The 24,728-nt window shown below is 41.9% G+C and overlaps 1 protein-coding gene across 4 annotated transcripts in view; it reads left to right on the forward strand.

Annotated features, from left to right (window-relative positions):
• Positions 1 to 116: 116 nt before the first annotated feature.
• Positions 117 to 24,728, forward strand: part of LOC117533781 (protein EFR3 homolog B) — a 39,355-nt gene continuing 14,743 nt past the window's right edge. The window contains exons 1-11 of one of the 4 annotated variants that reach the window (XM_034197716.1): positions 117 to 270; positions 754 to 882; positions 10,634 to 10,710; positions 12,776 to 12,903; positions 13,699 to 13,849; positions 16,233 to 16,354; positions 16,703 to 16,852; positions 21,017 to 21,151; positions 22,264 to 22,342; positions 22,695 to 22,830; positions 23,084 to 23,245. In XM_034197716.1, the coding sequence (XP_034053607.1) occupies positions 876 to 882; positions 10,634 to 10,710; positions 12,776 to 12,903; positions 13,699 to 13,849; positions 16,233 to 16,354; positions 16,703 to 16,852; positions 21,017 to 21,151; positions 22,264 to 22,342; positions 22,695 to 22,830; positions 23,084 to 23,245 (1,147 nt within the window). In that variant the 5' untranslated portion in view covers positions 117 to 270; positions 754 to 875. Of the gene's footprint in view, positions 271 to 753; positions 883 to 925; positions 1,944 to 3,194; positions 3,429 to 3,472; positions 3,670 to 10,633; positions 10,711 to 12,775; positions 12,904 to 13,698; positions 13,850 to 16,232; positions 16,355 to 16,702; positions 16,853 to 21,016; positions 21,152 to 22,263; positions 22,343 to 22,694; positions 22,831 to 23,083; positions 23,246 to 24,728 lie in introns of those variants that run through there. The other 3 variants (XM_034197715.1, XM_034197718.1, XM_034197717.1) reach the window with 3 other exon arrangements.

Genomic DNA, 24,728 nt, shown 5'->3' on the forward strand with positions numbered 1-24,728 from the left:
TTGTCGTAAATTGTCTTCCATAAACATCTGATGAAGTATTTGCATGATATGCAATCAATCTTTCTAATGTGTTTCGAATAGTCTGCACTTCAAACATGACAAAAGCTACTATCCATCGGTGGGCTGTCACATAGTACTAACAGCTAGCAACCAGAGGAACAGTAAGTAAGGCTGTTACTAAATGTGTCTTTGAATAGTTTACCTTTAGTCAAAGGGGCTGAAGGGACCCGCACGTATGCCGCACACTTTAAGGATTTTCCTCACTTCATGGTACGTAATTTTTTTACATTTATTTACGTTGTTGTGATACGCGCAGCCAGGGGAATCTCGTTTAGCAAGTCAGGCAGATAGCTAGCTAACGATAGCATACTTTGCTATTAGCATAGATGAATGCTAGCTCTGAATTATAGTTACTTTATGTATATATATATACACAACATATACATATATAACCGTATGTTTTCATTACGTCTAAACCTTATTGAAATCCAGGGGTTAAAACACTATCAGAGAGCACACATTTAAATGAAAACATGTAACAGCTAGCTATGCTAACATTAGCCTTACATTAATTGACTGGAAAGTGTCGTGATTTCTGTCACAACAATATTTTATAAATACGCTCTTGCTTTTCACGTGTCAGGTAAACTTTAACACCGGGTATTTCCCGTTTTTATTTAGGTTCAAATATCATTTTAATGTCAACAATATTTATTAGGTCATCGGCTAATTTGGGCATACTAACTTCCACAGGCCAAAGACAATCCAGCGGTTTTCCTGATTTTTCGAAGACTCAGTTTGGGGCTGAAGTGCCTCAAACCTCAGTGCCTCTGTGGACCTGGAAGAGCAGCGCCGCCTTGTGACAAGCTTCCAACATGACAGGTGGGGAACACCACACTATTAAACACCTGTACTATACTTGAGGACGTATTTACGGCACTATACATTCAATGTAGCACACTGCTGAAGAAGTTGGATTAATACTAGTTGTATGAGCTGCCTGATGGAGACAGCTGATTGTGAAAATGTTTAGTGAGAGAAGCTCTGCATCAGTGCTCTAGGTGTTGGTGTGAATGATGTGTCTATTCCCGAGTGTTATGTGTGAATTTGCACTGAAAAATCACTCACCAGACATTTAGCCTGTGTTGGCATCTGCTGATAGATACATTCCTTGAACCTCAAACCCACTGACTGAATGGCTGTCCCACAGTGCCCCTCTCTCTCTCTCCATCCTCCTCTCTCTGTGTCTCCCTGTCCCTTTCACCCAGAGAGAGACTTTGGGTGGATAGTGAGTACCATTGTGTCAGTGAGATGTTTATTAATGAGAGAGGCGCACACAGAGAGCAGAGCTGCTATTGACGGACTAATCGCTAATCTCTTCGTTAATACTTCAATCTGCGTATGAACCAAGCTACATCACTGAGAAGCCTCAAGACAGGGACATGCAAACTGGTGGTCTGCAGGAAGTACATTTGGGAATTTGTTCCAGTTGGAAACTTTTTGAAAGTGAAGTTTGAGTTGGCTTTTCTGTTCAGGCTCGTCTTTTAGGACAAGTGTATGTGTCTAATGTTTATTGCGTCCAAACTGGGAAGTTGTGGATACATGTCAGTGAGTATAGTATTGAATTGAGCTTTTCTGTCAAGGAATTTTGAAGTAGTTGGTGGTAACATTTTCCGTTAGCGTTGATAGGTAATTAAACAAACATATTATAACCAGAGAATAAGGGATTTGTAGTCTACTGCTTATTCTGTTGCATTAAGGTTTTCAGTTTGAGCTTTTTGGAGGTTTACTGTGTCGATAAAAGGAGTAGTGTGTGTCTGTGTGTGTGCTTGTTGGGTGTTGCATGTGTTTGCCTGCCATGCCCTTGCCTGCGCCTGATGTCCCGGCCTCTCAGAGGCTGGCACTGGACTGTCGTACCCTTCTGGACCATCGCATTGGCAAGGGTGAGTGATAACACCACTTCCTCTGTTCTCTCTCTGGCTCCTTCTCCGTCTCTTGAACAAGGAATTATTTCACTTAAAAGGTGCTTTCTCCATGCGCTTCTAAAATATGTTATGTTGTAAAAATAACTTCAATTGAATGTTGGAGGTCTGATTTGCTATGAGCCACTTCCTGTGTTGTAAAATGGATGCAGTTTATTTTATGGATAAAAAAGGAACTTAAACTCTTGAGTAAGTCAACATAAAGAGGAACACTAGCTGTGGTATTTGGCACAGGTTGCTGTTAAACAGTGTTGACTGGGTCATTCATTTCTAGTGTGTGTGTGTTAATGTTGACTTTCATATCATCTTACACTGATAACATCTCTGTTTGAAAAGAACACTGTTCTTCCATCAGAATAAAAGAGATGCTTACAGCTCCAAAGGGAATATCGCTTATAGCAACATTTGGGGCATGCAAGATGGAGGAAAACAAAGCTTTATTGTAAACGATTATGATGATTAATTATTGAAGTGATATTGTACCGGAGTCCTGTTATTTTATCCAATAAAATAAAAGTTCACAGTAAGTATAGAGGAACTTCAGCTATCTATAATATCATTTTGTAATGTAATATCATTTAGTATAACATAACAAAATAAGATATAATATATATTTTTTGATGAGAACTATTTTTTTTTTCAGTCCATACATTTAATTTCAAGCACTCGTTCATGCTTTTACAAGGACAATGCAGCATCTCCAGGTTTATGGTTTCACTGATTTGTTGTTGTTGTTGCATTAGAGCCAATAATGTGGATGTCTGGGTTTAATGTTTGTCACATTTTTATGGTTGTGTTGTGTAATGTAGACAAGCACATTGATTTGAAAGTGTTGCTCATGAGTGAGCCAGCTGCTGAACAGTATTGTATTTATTTACTATGGTTTTGGAAAATTAAACCTGGAAGAGATTGAGTCAATAGGAACATATTGAAAATTATAATATTTCACGGTTTGAAATATAAAGAAGCAAATACCAGTAAACATGGTTTTATTAATAAAGACATTTTGGTATTTGGCTAGTAAAAAAGGAAAGACATTTTGTAGAAAGTTGCCTATGCATATAGGGAAAACTGAAAGTAAGTAGAGCAGGAAGCATGCGTGGATTAATGATGGAGAGGAGGGAAAGGGTGATGCTGGTAGGGGGTGGAGAGAGGAAAATTGCGTGGGTGGGAGGTCTTCTCCCTATCCATCCCTGTGGTGCATATTTCTTTCTTATTCTCTCCCCATCCGCCTCTTGTCTCCGTTTCCTTCTATGCAACTGAGAAGAATGATCTGAAGTGGGGGGGGGGGGGGGTGTTTGTATGTGTGTGTCTGCATGTGAAATCTGCCCCCTTCAGAAGGAGCGCTGTTGCAGAAGACGAACAGGAAAATCCAAGGTCATCACGGCACGCTTCTCTGACGTTGCCTTTCAACCCCCTTTCGTGCGCGTGTGCCTGCGTGTGTGTGTGAGTGTCTGCACGGCAGGAAAAGTGTGTGTAATTCAGTGCATCGGTCCGAGCTCTGCACCAATCACGGTGCGCATTTTAGCTCCATGCACACGTGCAGGCATTTATACCAGAGTGAGCGGTGTTTGTGTGCGTTTTCAGTGCCTCTTGGCACAGCAGTGTGTCTGTATGAGCTACTGAAGCTGCATTGAGAAAAAATAACCATTTGTAGTGAGAGAGTCAGCATCACGAAGGATGTACGGTAAGAATTACAATAATTCTTCCTATGTGTATTCGTGTGTGTGTGTTTAAGGCTTTGTAAGTATGTGAGTAATGTAAAGCATGCAGCGTTCAGCCAGTTTTCCTACATTCTACCAACACGTTTCCTCTTAGCTTTCTTGTGATAGACTGCAACTGACTAAAAGCGCATTATATGAACTTGGACTATTATGAGGATACTGCTCTATTTAATAGCTTACAAGGATACACCGCTTTGAAGATGTTTATTTTCGGTACCGGACACTTCTTTGGTCTGAACACTTTTTAATGAAATGACTTCCTTTGTTGTAGTTGAAGGGATAACAGTATGTTCTCTACACTTGTAAAATATTCAGCTCACTGTTGTTATATATGTTTTCTTATCGTTTTTCCCATTTCTTAGCTATTTTGGGTTGCACATGATAAATTCATGTTTCCTTGAAAACAGGTATAGTATATGTGCGGTTAGAAGTTTTAATTATTGGTACTTTTCTGTAAAACTTTAAGATCATGTTAAAATGTGTTTGGTGTTAGTGTTTTCTGTAGCTATGTTGTTTTTATTGACATGTTGATGTAGGGTTCATTGATTAGCGCTAATTAAAAATGTAGTTAGCTTTGCTTTGACTATGCTTGGCTAAGTAGGCTAACCCTGCAGACTGGAAGAACTAGCTCAGTAAGACAGAGTGCGTCGCTCTGCTGAGCTCCTGTATGGAAATGTGGCTCTCTGGGCTTGAGTCCCTCGTAGCCCAGTTTCAGTGCCTGTTTGACTGTGATTCATAGTGTGTCCGATCGGCCTTGTGTCATGAGGATTTGTTGGCAGCTGGGTCTGTACATCAGTATGTTGGTCGCATAATACCAGCCATGTTCGCTTCCACCCACTCTCGGTGGAGTGTGTGCTTTGAATAATACTTGCACATGGATTTATGGCTGAAAATGATGTACTGTGTATGTTTCTGCGTGCAGCGTGTCTAGAGCCTGAAGATACAGAAGGAGAGAGGGGGTAGATGGATGTTGTGGTAACACACGCAACACATTTGAATTGCTGTCATTATCTCCATGCCAGAGTGACACAAATTCACATTTCTTCCTCTTTGTCACGCTTAATGCCGTCAGCCTCTCCTGAACGATACCCACCTCCTCTCTTCAGCTCTATACAGCTCTCCCAAACTCATTGAGTGACAGCTTATGTGCATATTGGCTGGCTGTTGAATCAGCCTTACACTTCCCTCTGCGTATTTACAGATTGTTGCGTGTGCTCGTATTTTACCACGTGAATCTTCTGTTTAAAGACGTTTTGCCCGTCCTTGTTTGCTGATATAAAAATCGCAAGACTTGGTCGGTTTCCCCCCCCCCCTCTCCCTCTTATGTAATACCACCCCTGAAGGGCTACAGTCTTTATAACCATCATGAGAAGTATCATGTATTATGCACAGGTGTATACAGCAGCATGTAGGTGGCCACGGGGTCTTTGCTCCCGTTTGTGTGCTTTCTGACTCTGGCCTGTAAAACTATTGCTTTGCATGACCCCCGGGTGAAGCCGATGTGTATTGATGCCGGTGATGGTGCTCTGTCTCTTGCAGACCCGACCACTCAAACATGAACACGCATAGATCCTAAATGTGTTGATATGCTCCATGCAGGACTATATTTACCCTGTTTTATCAGCCACGTGACTTCTGGTCCAGCAGAGCAGCTCCAGGACAGCAGGTGCAGCAAGATATGCTACTTGTCACACACTCCTGTTTGTGTGTGTTATTGTAATAAGTTTGACTTTTATATCATCAAGATAAATTCCTTTTTATTGTGTTGCCAACAAGGCAGTAGCTCTATTTACACTCAGGAAGTGTGGAGGATTTTAAAATAATAAAGAAAGAAAAGACAGTCATGTTTTGTTTCTCATGCACAAACATGTCTTTCAGAGCTATGCATTTTCTTGTTTGCCTCTCCTTCTTCTCGCTTCCGGATGCATTTTCTCTCCCATCTCTCTATCTCTCTCTCGCCCTAATGTGGGAAGCGTTAAGCTGACATCCTGGGGGAAATGGAGAGTGTAATCTGTTAATGTACCAGCCCATTGTTACGGCTATAAAAACAACATTGTGATTGGCTGGCTCCTTGCTATAGTGATCTGAAGGGGTGGAGACCCCCACACATGTGTACACGTAATGCACACATTCTGCGTGGATGTGTAGCTTAGCATCCAATCAGTGTAACATGTAAGAGACATCGCTCTGGGCAAAGTTGCACCAGGCTGCAGAGATGTCCGCCTTCTCTCTATTCTCTTGTTCTGTCTCCCAACATTAACCAGTAATTCATTGTTCCGTCCTACTCGATGTGTGCGAGCACGTTTGTGTGGGTTTATGTGCGAGTGTGTATTGAGTCGCTTGGTGTCCAGCCCCTAAATGTGTTGTCAGCCGGCCATGCCGAGTGGGTGGAAGTTGTGAGACCCCCCTGTGTGTGTGTGTTTTGCACCGCTGACAAATTCTTGTCCACCCACCCTGCTGATCTCTTTTAGCTTTTTCCCACTCTAACCCACCATTATTAACACAAGAAACACTTAACAACTCAAACCAAGCACAACTCTGAAGCTATACAGTGTTCTCTAGAGAGAGAGAGAGTCATTTCCAACACAAACATGGTTTTGCAGCCCAATAACTTGAGGTACAGAATATGTTAATGTTTACAATTATTGCAGTAGCTTTTTAGATTTGCAACAATTTATCAACTTTTCAATTGGAAATAAATTGACAACAAATCGCAAAATTCAATATTCGTTCAGTCTTTTATCATGCACAGCTTTCAGCCGCTCAAATCTGAGTATTTACTTTTCTCCTTTTTATAATTTTTAAACTGAAGGTCTTTGGGTTTAGTACTGTTTATGGGCATAACGAGCAATTTGAAGACATTAATTTGGCTTTTGGAAAACAACAATTAATCAGCTTGTCAAAAGAACAGAAATGAACTAACTGATAATGAATATGATCATAAGTTGCAGTCCTATAGCATTTGTTCTTTTAGTGACCAGTGCCACTTAAGCAACCGTAACACAAACTGCTTTTTATCAAGCCTCTGAAAATTCTAAAACTATATTTTTTCTGAATGATGAATTGCCCTCTGTTCAATAAAAAACAGTTTAGACGGTAAAATAATGTATGGCATGTGTAAAATAAAATAATGATGCTCATTTACTTACTGTTAGAATAACACTGTGATTCTTACTTGCTAATGTTATCTTTATTTACTGGCTTTCACGTCTTTGCTAAGAGTTGGGGAAATTCTTGTTGAGACGATTTGTTGCAATGTTGTTGGTTACGCTCTCTGTGCACCAAACAGTATGACCTTCAACTTCTGTGAACTGAGAACATACTGATACTGCCTCCCTAAACTTCCAGAATTCTCCTTTCATTATCGCCAAGGTTTTCCCCACCTTTCTCTGTGTTTAAATATGCAACCCAAACTCTATTCGATTCGATTGATAAATACATTCCCACAACGCATGCCACTAGCTTATGAGCTAACCAACAGAAATGGCAGCCACTTTAAATTCATGCAAAAAAAGAACCTAGGAATATAAATTGCTTAATGGAAAATGTGGATGCTTGCAGTGTGCCAGAAGAGGGGGAAATAACATGTACATTGCTACACCCACTCAGCTGTTAAAACGGTTGTGGATTTTAGACACAATAGACCTAAAAGTGTATTGAACTTTTCTTACGCCATCTGACTACTCCTCCCCAGAAATCTCGTCTCTCTACTGTTGACAGAGAGAGGGCAGATTTGTGCTGGACAAGGAGATGCAATAAGTAGCGCTAATCTGTGACTCACCATCCACCTCCCCATCACACTTCCATCTCTTCAGCCGCCTGTGTCTCTGTCACTCTTTGTCCTCCACCCTTTCCTCTCTACTCCTGGGACCCGCTGCATTTTCATTAATTCATCGGCGACTTCTACACTCAGGCCCCGGGCCAACACCGAGAGGATGAGAGAAGGTGTGAGAGGGAGACTCAGTGGGTGCAGGAGGAAGGGACAGAGGGAGGGAGGGAGGGGTGCAGAGGCCTCATTAGTATTTGAAGTGATGGAGGAGAGAGGAGCAGCACTGTGAATAGACACGCCACTCTCAAAGATAAGCACCAGCCGAGCTCCTGCTGCGGACTTCAGTAGAACTTTCAGAGGCCTTGGAAACGGAGCGGCTTTTAAGTGATTAAGGCACTAAATATGCATGTTGCTCTATTAAAAGGCTTTTCAAGGACATCCTGCCTGTACTGGCTGCCCTACTCCCAAGTGTAGGTCAATGATAACATACCAGAAGGCCAGGGAATGCAGGAACGTAGCCCAGAACAGAGCGCTGCTGCATTGGCTGTGGTTTAGGACGTAGCAGGGGCCATCGTGGGTTGGTCATTTGTCTTCCTGTCCTCATGTCCTTGGGCACAACCGTCAACCCTCATATTGCATGTAGCTTTCTGCCATTGGTGTGTTAGTATCTGAATTGATCAGTCAGTGTGCTTTGGATAAAAAAGATACATTGAAATGCAGCCAAATGTATGTGTTTTCAGCTAGTAGCAGTTAAGTTGCTGCCCTATTCTAATATTTTGCGTCGGTGCTTTGTACCGCAAGGGCAGAAAGTGTTGTGTGTGTTTTCTTTCATCGTTTCCTTAGGTATGGTACTATATTTACATGTAGTCTAGATCTACAGATAAAACAAGCTCTTAAAGGGCCAGTGTAGTATTTAGTGGGACGAATTGGAAAATGGTATTCATAACTTCATATCTGCTTTTATATTGTAAAATCACCTGAAACTGAGAATTGTTGTCTTTTTGAAGTAGCCCTTCATATCTACATAGAGAGCAGCTTCTCCAAGTACCTACAGTAGCTCAAAACAGACAAACTCTGGTTTTTGCACTTTTTAAAACAAGGTTTAAATAAATAGGGTAAATCCTATCCTACTTATTAATACATTTATACATTTGGAATGATGCTTTTAATGTTATATATGTGCAGTATATACATGCCCATGGGCGCCAGATGGAAAACTAGCAATGTGCTATATCTTCTGTGGTGCATGTATCTGGGTTGTGTGTAGCAAAGTGTTGTTACAGCTGGGCTCAGCTCATCCATTTGCACTGGTGAGTCAGGCACATGGCAGCTTTCTGCCTCAATCCTCTGTGAAATGAACATAATTGGTCCATTTTATTTTGAACAAATAAATGGTGTGATTTTGAGAACATGTTACACCTGTGTTACACCTGTGTTACAGTCTGTGTGTCTCAGAGTGTGAACAGGCTCGTCTCTGGCTGTATGGGTTGGTTGAAGAGTTCCTATACAATTTGCAGGTGCATTTAAAAGATCAACTGTAGTCCTGATGTGACGACTCCACGGAGAATCTGTCTTATGTTGGATAGAGCACACTGTGAGGCATCTGGTTATCCTGTAAATGTTGGGTCAGTATGCTCTCAGAATAGGTTTTCGTGCTCCATCAGCAAAAAATGCTCCAATCTGTTTAACCACAAAGTAAAAATAATGAATAATGAAACATTTTTCCTGTGGGAGAAGAGAAGGAAGTGAGGAAGGAGGGAGGAAGGAAAGAGGAAAATATGTTTCTTTGCAGATTGTTTTTCATTGTCTTTATATTAACTAGATTTCTGCTATCTCTATTTAAAGTGTCAGCCTCTCAAACGCTTCATTAAACGTGACTGCATTGCTGAAAGCACGATGGCCTACTTTTTGTCATCAGCTTTCATATCTCCTAAACTCAAATAGCCTTTATTTGGTGTGAGCAGGAAAATAATATTTGTTATCCTGAGCTGCAACAACGGTTGAATGATGTATTTGTTTTTTTTCCTTCATTCTCTCAGTGTCTCCTTATGACTCACCACTGCTCAATTCCTTCGACCAATCACAATCCAGCTCTCCCTTCGCTGCCTTGCTTGCCTTTCTCCTCAATGCAAAGTCAGAGAAATCACTCTTCACTGTGTTGCACTTTTCTCTTCTCGGCTGTCTTGATTGCATTGATCGAGTGTGTGTTTGTGTGTGTGTGTGTGTGTGTGTGTTTGTGTGCGTGCGTGTGTGTGTGTGTGTGTGTGTGTGTGTGTGCACCATCTGAGCCGCAATGTTGTAATTGCCTTGTGACCACATTTCGTCAATATCCGGCTTTTTCTCAAACGCATTCCCACAGCATTACAGTCACTTAGGCCAAGGGACTGTTTATCAGTAGCTCCATGTTTTTAATCTGGCGATATCAATTCATCATTTGGTATTCTTGCAGAGAATTTGACAATGCAGTTTTCTGGATGCTTGCTTTTATTTTTGACCTGATTCAATTAAATCTATTAACAGAGCTCTGTCAGTTTGCATTATCTATCCACATTCAGCACCTCTCCTAGAAATACCCTGCTTCTCTGCACGTCAGCCGCTCATTTGAATTTGAACCTGGCACTCTCCACAGGCTAGAAACCCCCAGCACTTCATAACATGAGCGATGTGTACACTTATATTCAAGTGTGCCACTTTTAATAGGACCATAACAGTAGCACTGCTGAGACGAGGCTGTTATCAATAGTTGCTCGTTAGCTTACCCATCAGTATTTGATTTCTTTGCCAATACATTTTACGGTTGTTACCGCTACATGTGTTAAATGATTGTTCCTAATTCATCGTTTCATCTCAATGCTTGATTACTTATTTTTACATCACTTCATTTTCTACTTCAGTGGTGATACAGTGTGTTATTAAGGTGAAGTCATTATCTAGAGTCTGCAATCTTCCCCTTCGAACAAGTGGCTGATTTCAAACGTACCTTATTATTTCTGGACTGTGTTCTTTGGTTTGGAAAGGCTTACACAGGGCAGAGGAATAGAGGAGAGATGGAGGAAAAAGAAATGGACTTGTTGCTTGTTATTTCTCTTTGTTTTTATTGCTTTTCTGCCAGTCATGCTGCACACGTCTAATCTCTGTCATCTCTTTTACATCCTCAGGGGTTTGTGGTTGTTGCGGGGCGCTCAGGCCTCGCTACAAGAGACTGGTCGACAACATCTTCCCAGAAGACCCAGAGGTGAGAAGCTCAAGTGACTTTGTTTTTCTAATGCCTTTCTGAACCTAAATGGTTATTTTTATTGTCTGAAGTTGTGAACTCTCTTCTTTATGCTCCTATATATAAATGGTTTGCCTCTAGCCAATTCTTTTTAAAGAGGAACACTGTCTGTATAAGTTTCAATAGCTCATTAGGTTGAATACAAACAAGAACATTGCACAACAGAACACATCAAATATTAGCATAAATTGCTCTATCAGATTCAGCTTTCCATCTGTGGTCGCTGCCAGGTAAATATAAACGCAGTGTTATTATGATATTGTCTTTCAAGTAGGAAGAGTGGCTAGATGTGGTAAGAAAACATCACAAACAGCCTCAGATGTAACTATCTTCTTCAAAGCTGTTGGTATCGAGCCACATGCCCTTTCTTTTCTAGCATTTGAGATCTGATACAGATGACTCATAAAGAGAATTCATTTGGATGGAGAAGAAGCAGCTGATTTGTTGCAGAGGAAACTTTTCACAAGTGCCTCTTTGCTACTGCAGTAACCCACTTTACCAATCAGTTCTCGGCCAAAACTGCAGCATGCGGGACATACTGTTTCAAGCAGACCCCATTTAGCTGTTTTGTGTGTGTGCATCTGCACTTTGTGCACCCAAAACTGGTCTTACATTTGGCTCTAATCAGCTGTGGAAGAGACCGTAACTACCGAAATCCCAGCAGCTTGGGAATAATAAATCCATCTAATAACATTTACTCACAAATTGTGTCCATGTGGGTGTGTTCTATTCACATTTGCTGTGTTTCTCCCAGATAATTGGTGGTAAGAAGCCTAAATATAGGCTCTCCATGTGTCAGAATGTCCTCACAGTAGGATACATTACTAGTTTTAAATTGGAGTGCATATGACTGGAGTGTATCACTGGGAAGAGTCTACAATTTACTCTGCTAACGCTAACAGAAGCCTGCACTGTTTTTCCACAGAACTACAAAATGATTGAACAAAAACAAATCAACTTTTAAAACTGCAGGTTGTTGACAGCTGCAATATTCTGGCTGTGTGATCGGAGATGGATTTCCAGCCACAGGATGTTTTTGATAAGCAGACAAATCCGAGCTTTTGCCCTGTGCTGACCTCTGAAATAAGAGAGGAATAGACCCTTTTTCACAGCATGAGAATTGTTCCGGTTTCAGGGTCCTGGAATTGTGCATGTGTCGTTGCTCACTGGAAAACTTCACAAAGCCATCTTCAATGAAGCAGTAACACCTGTGTAAATATTACAAGTCATCATTTAGCTCACAGATCCCCAGCTGAGGGTTCAACATTTCAGAAATGGAAAATAAAAATATGATTATTTTTCCTTGGCTGTTAATGATATAAATAATGATGAATGATGCCCATGTATAACAGATATTATTTTTGAAGATATTTTTGCCTTACATAGCTACGTACAGAATACTTAAAGTGTACACATCAGTGCCCATGTCTCCAAAACATAACGGTCTTATATATTTCTGTTTGTGGGTGTTGCTATTTCATTGACTTCATGTTTTGGCTCCTGCCTGAATGTCAACTAGATATCAATGGACTGTAAACATTATTTAGCTCTCTCCCCGCCTGACCAAACTGAGCAGAGAAGTAGGTCAAGGGCTGGAGTAGGAGGTGAAACTTGGTGGACTAGTTATACTCTTTCAATTTAGTTTTTGAGGAGGAGTACACACACTATCAGCTCAGACATGTTTATGGAATAGAACATGCATTCTTTCTCAGTGGAAGTCAACACAAGTGTCTTAACTAGTTGCCTCTTTGTTTAGTAGACATTGGGTGTCGGTACTCAATGCCTTTTGAACAAGCCAGTACCAAATAATATCAAAAAGTCTTCTCTCTTACCTGCATACAATCCTTTGTGCACTGGATGTTAACAATGCACAGCCCTAGTGGATATACCAGCTTCATGTCAATCCGAGAGTGACTGTATTCTCATTTTTAGTAATCTACTCTTTAAGGATTTTAAACCTTGTAAAATGTATTTCCTTCGTCTTGTTTTCACCCCTTCTTTCTATCTCCCCCCATCACCCTGGCAGGATGGTCTGGTGAAGGCCAACATGGAGAAGCTGACGTTCTACGCCCTGTCAGCTCCAGAGAAGCTGGACCGTATCGGAGCCTACCTGTCTGAGAGATTGTCGAGGGATGTGGCCCGACACAGATACGGGTGAGCATCTTCTGTCAATCACAGTTCAAATCCGTTTTCAAAAGACATCTTGGCTGTCTCTGCTTGGACATTTTGCATAGTATTTATAATCTGCCACACATTAAACTTAAATTCAGCAAAGTTGAAGCTATTAAATATAACTTATTCTAAGAAATGGAGGTTATCTTGCTATGAATTAATAAGAAAAGTGGTGCCTGGAATTGCCTTCCATCAAAGAGATGCTTTAAAGGACCAGTCTAATAGTATACATTTATCATATATCCCACATGCAAACTCTATTGAGAACTGTACAATTATGCCATTGCATTTATACCAAATATTTGTTTTCTTGAACCTTTTCTGCACTCTATAATGACTGCATACAAAGTAGCCAAGTAAAAGGGGCAAGCAGTCGTGTTTTTCAACATAAAACGGCTTTAGGGTTGTGAAGCTGACCGTTGAGCGGTTATTTCTCTGCACTCTCTGTACCTACTCTAAATGCCACAGAAGTTGTTGTCTTTATGGCTAGGACGCGCTGTGATGATCTCGCCAATGCAAACAGCTTGCACAGATGACATTAACATTTGGCAGAGTCTTGCTATAATCTGTTATCTATATATGTACTTTAATATTTCCAGAGCCATGGGAATTTAGAGATTTAAAAGAAATACGCACATACTTTATTATCCATATAAGATATCCAGACACAGATATTGTCATCCAGATGTTTCTGTGTGTGCTTGCCCTCCTCCTCCTCCTCCTCCTCCTCCTCCTCCTCCTCCTCCTCCTCCTCCTCCTCCTCCTCCTCCTCCTCAGGTATGTGTGTATAGCCATGGAGGCGCTGGACCAGCTGCTGATGGCGTGCCACTGTCAGAGCATCAACCTGTTTGTGGAGAGTTTCCTTAAGATGGTGCGGAAGCTGCTGGAGTCCGATAAGCCCAGCCTGCAGATCCTAGGAACCAACTCTGTGAGTATACACCATCGTATCACTACTTTAAAGAGTCCATCAGATGTTTAATAGTTTTGCAGCAATGAAAAACAACAAACAGTGTAAGATTTTTAAAATGCTGGCTTTGATCCTAATTCATGATGAGTATTCGGTTTAGCTAAGACTATACAGCTTTATGAAAGAAGTACAGTGTGAAACATATCTATAATAAACTTTACTGTGGTAAAAGTTATGGTAAACAAAACATTAAAATAAGGTCATGAAATTATGTTATCATCTTTATAAGTTCTGAAAGTGGAGTAGATGCGCTGTCCATTTGTATTTGACTAAATTGAAGGTGATATTGTGAAGGATCTACAGTTTGTATTTACTGCAGAAACCAAAGGGTGCTTTGAATATAATTGAATCCAAAACAAAATTGCATAGCCATACATTCTTGGTCACAAAAAGGAGAAGGCCTTTTTTTGTTATTTCAAACTTCGATAAATACCTTCAACTGTTATTCATTAATGTGTCGAATGTGCTTTAGGTTTTTCAGCCATCAAATGTTGCCCATTTCAGTAAATGTAGGGGTAATATGTAATCAAAGGTTGACAGGGCACATTCCTACCTACTCTGATAGGATTGCAAACAGAAAGTGAAGTTAACTTTGAGAGGTAACTGCCTTAGTATTTGAGTAAGATCAGAGCAGCAGAGGGAGTGGGAGTGATGAGTATCTCCTGATGTATCAGCGCTGTGGCCCGGATCAGCAGAGGGCACATAAAGGAAATCAGATTAGCCGCAGACCACAGTGCTGAAGCTTTGCAGTCATCTAGAGACACTCCGGTCTCTCACTCATAATCTTCATGCTATCTGTCTCCCTTGCATACGCTAATGGGTGTGTATTTAGGGAAAATGCCGGTCCATACACCGATCCATTTAAATGCACACACACACACAGATCAGTGCTGCGTAATTAATTGTGGATCAGAGCGGAAGGAAGTTCGGATTTAAAGCTTTGCATTCAGAGCGCCTGTAGTTCAACAATGTAAAGATATTGATTGGGATTCACTTTAATTCTCAGTCCATACACACACAGCTGAGATATTTGGTTACAAAGAACACAATGGTGCTCTAGGAGGAGATAAGGTGGGGGGGGGGGGCTAATGGTTATAGAAGCAAAAAAAAACATTATGACATCGCAAAGTGGCCAAAATCTGATCAGCTCATTTTCAGACAGGTTTTTATAGAAATGGATCAGGACAAAAAGCGAGCAAATCTTTTTTCCTGAAACTTTCAGAATCTCTTGACACAGAGGACACACATGTATGTATGAAAGTCTTGAAAAAATAGATGTTGCATTATAGGTGACCTTTTAATGTGCACTGTATGGCTCATCTGAAGCCGCAGACCCGTGTCACAGAGCGGTGAAAGGAGCGGATTAGAGAGTTTATCACCACAGGACTTCAAGCCCGGCCACGTTTTCTCACACACTCTGACCTAAACACCTTGTGCTGCAGAGCCCTTTCCAACACCAGTCAGCTCATCAACACATCAGTACCTGAGTTAGTGTTTCTGTCATCTTGCTTTATGTGATGTGATAAAAAAAAACGTCTCGGGGCATAGGGTTAGTTTCTCTCGGTGTAGCTCTTTGGAAAGCATCAGAAATGTTATGATCTCAGCTCTCCATCCATCACTCACTGTTTTAGACCCTACACTTACAGCTTTCGTGCAGATAGAGAGTGCATTTCTGAGTTGATACATTGATATCTGGAAGCTGCCCGGTATTACTGCCAATAATCCTGGGCAGTTTCCGGGTATCAGCTGCTGCAGCGATTTACTGCAGCAGCTGAGCAGTTGCACACAAGTACTTCATTTAATTTACTCAAGGGTACTTTCTGTCATTTCAAAACCACTCTAAGCACTTATTTTGTACACAGGAAATAGATTCACAAGGCTCTAGATGTTCACTCTCAACATAAACTCTTCTTTATGTTTAAAGGGGGAGATGAGGTTTATCACCACCTGCTGTAATGTTAATTAGTTATATACTTCTTGCTTCAGGTAGCATCTGCTCTGCTTTAATTATAAAGAAATCCACTTCATCATTTATGAATTGGAGAGTGTTGTGAAGCTTAATGCCAGCGTGTTTAAATGGTGACATTTTACGACCCAGTGGGAGAGACCCCCCTCTGCCCTTTGCTCTTCACTTAATAGGATGTTATGGCGCTGTGGTTTGACTTTAATTTAGAAAAGTATTCATCATGGGGATTTAGGCTTTAATCAAATTGAAAAGAAAACTCTTTACCAACTAGAGCTTTCGAGGAGCAGACTTATTACTGTGAATCTCTTGAGCTGTAGAAGTTATGTTTGACATGAACAAAGGTTTTATTTGTTCCCGTGTCTCTTCTTCTCTTCTCAGTTTGTGAAGTTTGCAAACATAGAAGAGGACACGCCATCGTACCACCGCAGTTATGACTTCTTCGTGTCGCGCTTCAGTGAGATGTGCCACTCGAGCTTTGAGGACCCTGACATCCGCACCAAGTGAGTGGACAGATGCTCGATTGAGCTAGAGACAGATTGAACAGCTTTTTTAAGACTGGCTTCAGGAAGTCTTTTTTTAGACTACCTCTGCCCCCTCGATATTTTAATATCTTCATGAAAAAAATGCAATCCTTTTGAAATTGATTTTTGTCATCTGCTGGAAATAGACAAAGTGACATATTTGAACGTTTAAAAAATAGCTGTGCAGGATTAAAGATTAACAGATTTGGACTACAAACAAGACAAAAACATGATTTCCTAAATTAAATCCTCCATTTATAGATTCTGTTGCCAGTCAGAGGATGTCTGGTGTCTGATTTATGATCTTCTATTTCTGTTGCCTGCTAGGATCCGCATGGCAGGGATCAAGGGCCTGCAGGGTGTGGTGAGGAAGACTGTGAACGATGAGCTGCAGGCCAACATCTGGGACCCTCAGCACATGGACAAGATCGTCCCCTCTCTGCTCTTCAACCTGCAGAGTGGACAGCGCACGGAGAGGTGAGTGTGCACCAGGAAAATGGTTGGGCTTTTGTAAGTTGCTGTTTATCAGGTCTGTTGAAAAAAACATCTGGGCTCTCCACAAGGATGTGGATTGTCCACTCAGTAGCCACCCAGAGGGGTCCGGGTGCATTCCCACCGCAGAAAAGGTCAAATTCAGTGTCCTCTATTCCATTATTTATTATTAGGCTTCTGGTGTGTTTTAACCAAAGGCTGTAAATATCTATTTATAGTAAAAAGTATACCTTTTCCTGACTTATTATAATTGTTATAATTAAGAATCATTAGACTTAATTTTGTATCATCATTGGCACCTTCAGTCTATATTATTCAGTTAATAAGGACATCCCACAATGATAGTAATGATGTATTAACAGAATAGACACATACTCTTAAATAAGGTCATTTAAAGGTGGAACATATTTTAATCACATCTCACCTATGTCTACTCTAGTTGATTTAAAATGACTAATCAAATATTCCTATGCTAAAATTAACTAATATAACAAACCCTGTGAATCCCTTACTGTTACTTTAACAACATTGCCTGTTTTATGATGTGTTACAATGCGCTTAAAACAATTAGGCTGCTATAAAAAGCGCAATGTAAATAAGGGTATTTCATGAATTTGTTCCTATTAAGCACATAACTATCTGTGTGGTGTTTATGAACGATGCACTAGTTTCATTGGACTTTTTAAAGCTTACTGCACAATCGTGAAGTTGCTGCCACAGTGGTTTTCGGAAACAGCTCTACTGAGTGAGGAGGTCTCCCGTCTGTTTCTTAAAACGATTTAATTGAAATCAAAAATGAATATATTACAGTAGCCGACTGGAGTTAAATAAGTCGTCAGCTCTTTTTACCGGCAGCCGGTACTTATCAAAATCTCAGTATTTAATAGAACCAACTTTTTTTACCTGCTACCCACTACCTTGATAATTGAATGCCTTGTTCCAGGTGCTTTTGGACACCACTATATTTTACATTACATGTCACTTGTTAGACGCTTTTATCCAAAGCGACTTACATACTCAATACTGTGGGCAATCGCCACAGGACCAATTTGGGGTGAAGTGACATGCTGACTGCAGTGGGGTTTGAACCTGTGCTCCCCTGATCCGAACACCAACGCACTAGTCCACAGCCTCCCTATATCATTTGTCTGTTCCTTTAAATGGCTGTTTTGATCATATTAAATGTCATAATGTTGATTTGTTGAAAATTGGTTGACTATTCAACCTACTGAAATAATTGTTTTCAATAAAAGTGAGAAAATTATAGGGCTCAAAAATGGTATGACTGCAGTTAGGAGACAGGTAATACAGCCATGGTATTACCATGTCATTACAAACAGGTGGTGGCAAACTTGATGACCAAAAATGAGTCACATTGACGACCGCTGTGTCTCGGTCACTACGTCAAGAGTTATTGTGTTGTAGGCGACCGGTGCTATTTGTCTTGCGTTAGGCCATATTTGTCCATGTCATTCATCATCACTGTCATCACTGAGAGAACTTACTGACAGCTCTGATCCCCACACGGACATCTGCTGCCCACCTGCAGTATTCCAAGGACAAAGACAAGGGTAGAAAGGTTAAAAAAGACAGAGGGGGGAGAGATTATAAACAGAATTGGTTGGAGACAAAAAAAGGATCACAATTACATTGAGTGCTGGAGGTTGCCAGTGAGAGAGTCTGTAGCCTCCCTCTCTTGGCCGCGTTCCACATAGTGAAATTCACTTTGACGTCAATGCCGACTTCTCAAGTTAAAGGGGGAGGGCAGCGAGGAGAACATTGGAAGATTGTGTGGAAGGTAGATAATAGAAAGTACAGTGATGGAAATGTGGGGCTTATTGAAAGAGACGGAGACAGATGGACAGCAGACAGAAAGGCTCCAACAGAGAGACACGATTCCCTCTCAGCCTCCCTTCTCTCTGTGTGTGTTATTATGAAGCCTGCCCCTGCTGTGCATCTGCAGTCATTACTAGACGTAAAACCCACAGCAGTCAGTACAGTCTACTTAAACTCACAGATGGTGCCTTTTCTCTACATTAATCCTCATGCACATGTACGTGTTCATTTAAAGATCTAACTCGGGGACAGTCTTAGCCAAACCTTCAGACAGTTGAGATTTCTTTAGACGTTCGTGGTGCTCCTGCAATCTTTCCCAGAGACCCATTTTGTGTGTCATACTTCAAGAACAAAAACAGTGATTTAATGCTGAACTGAATAGTTTAAGGCTTCATTCAAAAGATCGTCATTCAAATTCTTAATCTTTATTGAATGATGCACAATTGTGTCTATTCATTTTGTTTGAACTTGGTATTTTAGCCTAGATGCATATACACATTTGGCTAAACTATTATTATTAAAGTTAGGATAACTAGATTCCAATTCCAATAACTCTAGAGCCCAGATTCCAAAGTTGATTAAAAATAGAAGGATGTTTGTTATATGTTGTTATTTACAAATTCCCAACATCATTTTGTCATGCAAAATGTTCTTCTTTAATTCATATTTGTTTGCGTTTAGCCTTTAAAATGACCCTATTATGCTTTTTCGGTTGTTCCCTTCCCTGCATCGTGTTATATAGTTTGTTGTGCATATTAATGGTAAAGGCTGAAATCCCTGTGTTCCCTCCAGAGGGAGCTTCTCTCCCACACACTCACTGAAACGCCTCCATTGGACTCCTTTGTTTACTTCAACAACATAGTGACAGCACTACGTAACACTGCTTCTATTGGCTAGAGCTCCAACTCTTTGTATGTAGAAGACTAAGGGGCAAGACATCTCAAAGCAGTTGACCAATCACAACAGATCCGGCCAGCTAACCAATCAGAGCAGACTGGGCTCTGGTTTGAGACAGAGGATGAAAAGAGGTGCTCCACCAAAGGCAGTGTGTGAAAAATAAAGACCTTTTTGAACATGAAAGCATGGAAACATGTCATATTATAGGCACAAATAACAACCTAAGAATGAGCTTAATAGGGCCCCTTTAAAAAATAAATAAAAATGTTTGTGTTTACTCCCCTGCCTGCCACACAGACAGGGAGGCCCGTGCTGATTTATTGGTTTTAATGTGTAGGTGCCTGCTCAGACTTTGTGTTCTCTAAGCCATTTTCTTCCAGACGTTGCCTCAGCAGAAACGTTTAGCAGAAATGATCCATGCCTTTAACATGCCCCCCCACAGACTCAAACACTGCCTCTGGGAAATGGTTTGATAAAAGCAGATATAAGGGTAAACTGCCTAGCCAAGTAGTCTTCGAGATGATGGAGATGGTTGGATGTCTGATTTGTTGTTGTTGCATGCTTGTGAGTTTCCAAATCATTATTGAAAACTGTGTACTTAGAGGCTGTTAGGTTGACTTCAGTCTCCCACGGGGGGTTTAAGATGCACTTTTCAATCCGATAGGGGTCAATGGGAGTGGATTCGTAAGCATTATAAGCTACCGCTGAACAAATGCTAAACCTTTCAGCCATAGCGGTTTATAACTCATTGGCACCACTAAAATAAAATGGCTTCATTTAAGTGCGTGACCTTAAAGTAAAACCAATATTAATCCTTTATTTTTCTTGCTTTTACTGTTTTCCATTGCCCCTCAAATGTCAGTGTCTTTTTTCAGAGTTGAGTTAGAAACGCCCAGAGAGGCAGGAAGTCTCATTACCTCCACAGCAGCGGCAGGCCTGATGAAAGAGTGAGGCTGTTAATAAATAATGTCATCATTGGTTGACCACCCGGGGCTAGTCATGACTAAGATGGAGTTATAGTGGAGGCTTTATGCATGAGAACAGAGACAGGCTGGACACGGTGTCAGTACACACACACACACACACACTTTGACACACTTTGTCACGTCTAACATGTCCTTCATAGTGATAACAGAATGGCATTGCACAAATTCACACAGACATTTTTTCATTTCCACTGCGGAGGGAAAAGTCAGCTCAAGGCTGCAGTGACGGCAGTCCAGAGTGTTTCTTTTGTGTGAGAAATCTCACCTTTTGTGGAAATATGATTGAATAAATAACATTTTTAACTCCTTTCTCTGTTCTCTCATTTTCTCTCTCGCCGCCTCTCCCTCTCTCCCCCCTCCCGACTCGACTCGACTTCCCCTCCCTCCTCTCCCTCTTTTCTGCCTCCTCACCTGCCTCGCTCCCTTCCAGCCGCTCCCCCTCTCCGCTGCAGGCGTCGGAGAAGGAGAAGGAGAGCCCGGTGGAGCTGACGGAGCGCTGCTTCAGGGAGCTGCTGGGACGAGCCGCCTATGGCAACATCAAGAACGCCGTCACGCCCGTGCTGATGTAAGACAGCCCCTAAAAACTCTTTCTGTGATTCCTTCCTTTGTGTTCTGCTCGTTTTCTGGCGCATTAATTACAAGGGAAGGATGCATCTTAATGCTATGTTGCGGTATTTTTGTATCTCTGCACTGAGTGGCATGTAGGCGAAGCAACAAGGTCAGGGCAAGGTTACACAGTTCCAGACCGGTGCATGACTAGCAGACATTTTACATTGTATTTGAATGAAATTGTGTTTCACCGCTTTATCTTTCTGAGGTCATCTTCTATGCTATTGTCATTGAACTTTGATGTCTCTGAACCTGGTCCTCTGTGATTCATGTTTTATTTAAAGTTATGTCCCTCCATCCATCTTCCTCTGTGGTTTGAATCTGAGCTACTCTTCTTTCTTCTATGTTTGTTTTTTATCTCTCAGCCGTTTCCCCTAGAGCTCTAGACATTAACTATTTATTTCCGTACTGAGTTAACTTTTCATTTTGTCTGTTGAGCACTTATTATCTATGAATACAGCTAACTAATACAGTGTGTATTTAAACAGCCACATTTTGAATTTTGCTTATAAGTCTACTGCCTTTTATCGAGTCATTTAGTATTCCAAAATCCAACTGCAAATCTACTTACCATTTTTTTTTGTACAGTTAAATATTACATTCATTTGAACTCTTTAATCCATCATTATTAGTTATTTCTCAATTTTCCCTACAATTCATCTCACTTGTCATGTTCTGTTCGAGACCGGCTCTCGTCCATCCATCAGCAGCGTCTCTGTGTCTGTCTGTTTCGAGCATTAGATATTTGTCCTCCTGCGCCTCTCTGTCTCTGTGCACAGTTTTCAGCAGTGACGACCTTGATGTTTGATGAACGTTGCTGAATACACTGAACAATGAAAGACAAAGATAAATGTCTCTTTATTCTCACATAGCAGTACATCGTTATACGTCTTTACATGTATTTAACATAAGTGATTTCCACCCACAAAAAACCCAGATTGAGTCTTGATGTCTGGGATTTATTAGAAACTATACATTTGCTCTTCATCCCTTGCTATCCTCACCATCACTACCTCCTGTCAATGTGTTCTAACATCGTCCCTGTTCTCTTGTCTGTGTCCCCTCCAGGCACTTGGATAACCACTCTCTATGGGAGGGGAAGACCTTTGCAGTGCGTTGCTTCAAAATCATAATGTACTCCATCCAGGTAAGTGATACAGTGTCTACATATCCACTAAGACCTCCTCATCACCCCTTTTCTCTGTCTTTCTCCTTGTCTATAAATCCAGATCCAAGTAGGATTCACACAGTGCCATATTTGTATCTAAGTTTTATCACACGTTTTAAAGCGGCTAATTAGAAATATGCTCAAAATCCACCCTTTATTGGAGACATATGGTCCCACCAAGCTATCCAGCACCCTAGTTCTTGACCTTTCTGAATGACTTGATGTCATGTTACAGATTTACACCACTTCTAATTCCCTCTTTTCCTACAGTTTTCCTGTTTATTCGATTTAGTTTTTGGTTTAATTCCTTCTTTCTCTCCTGCCCTCCCAGTCTCAGCACTCTCACTTGGTCATCCAGCAGCTTCTCGGTCACCTTGACGCTAACAGCAAGAACTCAGCCACAGTGCGAGCCGGGATAGTGGAAGTGTTGCTGGAGGCAGCCGCCATTGCAGCCAGCGGCTCTGTAGGTGAGAAAGACACACACACACACACACACACACACACACACACACACACACACACACACACACACACACACACACACACACACACACACACACACACACACACACACACACACACACACACACACACACACACACACACACACACACACACACACACACACACACACACACACACACACACCAGCTGGCATGTCGCAGGCGGGATCAGGCATGGACAGTTTGAACTAGTGTTTTGATGAGTCACTGTTTGCAGGTCCCACAGTGCTGGAGGTGTTCAACACCCTGCTGCGGCAGCTCCGTCTGAGTGTGGACTACGAGCTGACCGGCTCCTATGACGGCAGCACCAACATCGGCACCAAGATTATCAAAGCTCATGAGGAGAGGCAGCTGCAGGAGGCTGTCATCAGGACCATCGGTGAGTCAGTGGCTGCTGTGTCTGTGTGAGAACGACTGTGTGTGTGTGTGTGTGTGTGGGAGGCTTTGCAAGAAAGGCTCCAAGAATTGTTCCTATTGTCTGTGTCTGCCTTTATGAGTGGACACCAGTGAGTGTTCATTTTCTCTCCTTTTGTACATCCTTCCTTCTGTAACAGGACTGGGCAGATAAAGAGAAAAGTGGTAGTGCAGCAATCACGACAAAGGCAGTGTTCAAGTCCAAAAAAGAGGCTTTATTGCTGTTAAACTCAAAAATACCTTTAACTATACAAAGGCTAACGTAGCCGGGCCGCTAACCGACTTACCAGCTTACAAACTGTTTCCTCACGCTGGGAGTCTCCTGCTCCCTCCATGTGCCACACACAACTGAGCAACTCTGGGTGCTTTGTCTCCCTTGAGGGAGTGATTAGCACCAGGTGTGAGGTCTCCACACCTGCTCCCAATACTGTTAATTGGAAGCGGGTGGAGCCACCTATTGGGAATGTAGGTGTCTCCCACTACTCTGCCTCTCAGTCCCTTACACATTTTGTTGCTAGGCCTTCTTTCTCCACAGTAGCATACCCTTGTTCCCTTGTGTTCAGCTTCCGGCTGATGTACATGACTGGGTGTTCCTCACCGTGAACCTCCTGGGATAGTACTGCTCCTATGCCCACCTCTGACGCATCCGTCTGCACAATCATCCCCCGGCTGGAGTCTGGGGTCACCAACACCGGCCGTGCGCAGAGAGCCCTCTTAAGTCCCTCAAAGGCGTGTTCAGCCTCTCCTGTCCACTTGACCATTAGCGGCTGTGAGTCTCTGGTCAGGTCTGTAAGGGGAGAGGCTACTGTGGAGAAGTTTAGGATGAAACGGCAATAGTAGGACGTCAGACCCAAGAAGGTTTTCACCTGTTTCTTTTCTTGACGGCCGTGGCCAGTCCTGGATCGCCTGAACCTTCCTTTCTTGTGGTCTAACGTTGCCCCGCCCAATGGTGAAGCCCAGATATTCGGCTTCCTCCAGTCCAAGCTTGCATTTTCTTGGATTGGCTGTCAAGCCCGCCCTGCGGAGAGATTCCAGCACTGCTGCAAGCCTTATGAGATGGCTATCCCATGAGTCACTGTGGATAACAACGTCATCCAAATAGGCAGCTGCATACTCACGATGTGGCCTCAGAACCTTGTCCATCAGTCTCTGGAACGTGGCTGGTGCTCCATGAAGCCCGAAGGGAAGCCCAGTATACTGGTACAGCCCTGTGGGGGTGGCGAAGGCCGTCTTCTCTCTTGAGGCTGCTTCAAGTGGGACCTGCCAATACCCTTTCGTCAAGTCCAGAGTGCTGATATACCTGGCTTCCCCAAGCCGATCAATTAGCTCATCTATCCTGGGCGTAGGATACGCATAAAACTTGGAGATTTCATTCAATTTTCTGAAATCATTACAGAACCTGTTGGTTTTGTCTGGCTTAGGAACCAGAACGACAGGGCTGGTCCACT

The sequence above is a fragment of the Gymnodraco acuticeps genome, unplaced genomic scaffold (genome assembly GCF_902827175.1).
Source record: "Gymnodraco acuticeps unplaced genomic scaffold, fGymAcu1.1, whole genome shotgun sequence".
NCBI classification, from domain to species: domain Eukaryota; kingdom Metazoa; phylum Chordata; class Actinopteri; order Perciformes; family Bathydraconidae; genus Gymnodraco; species Gymnodraco acuticeps.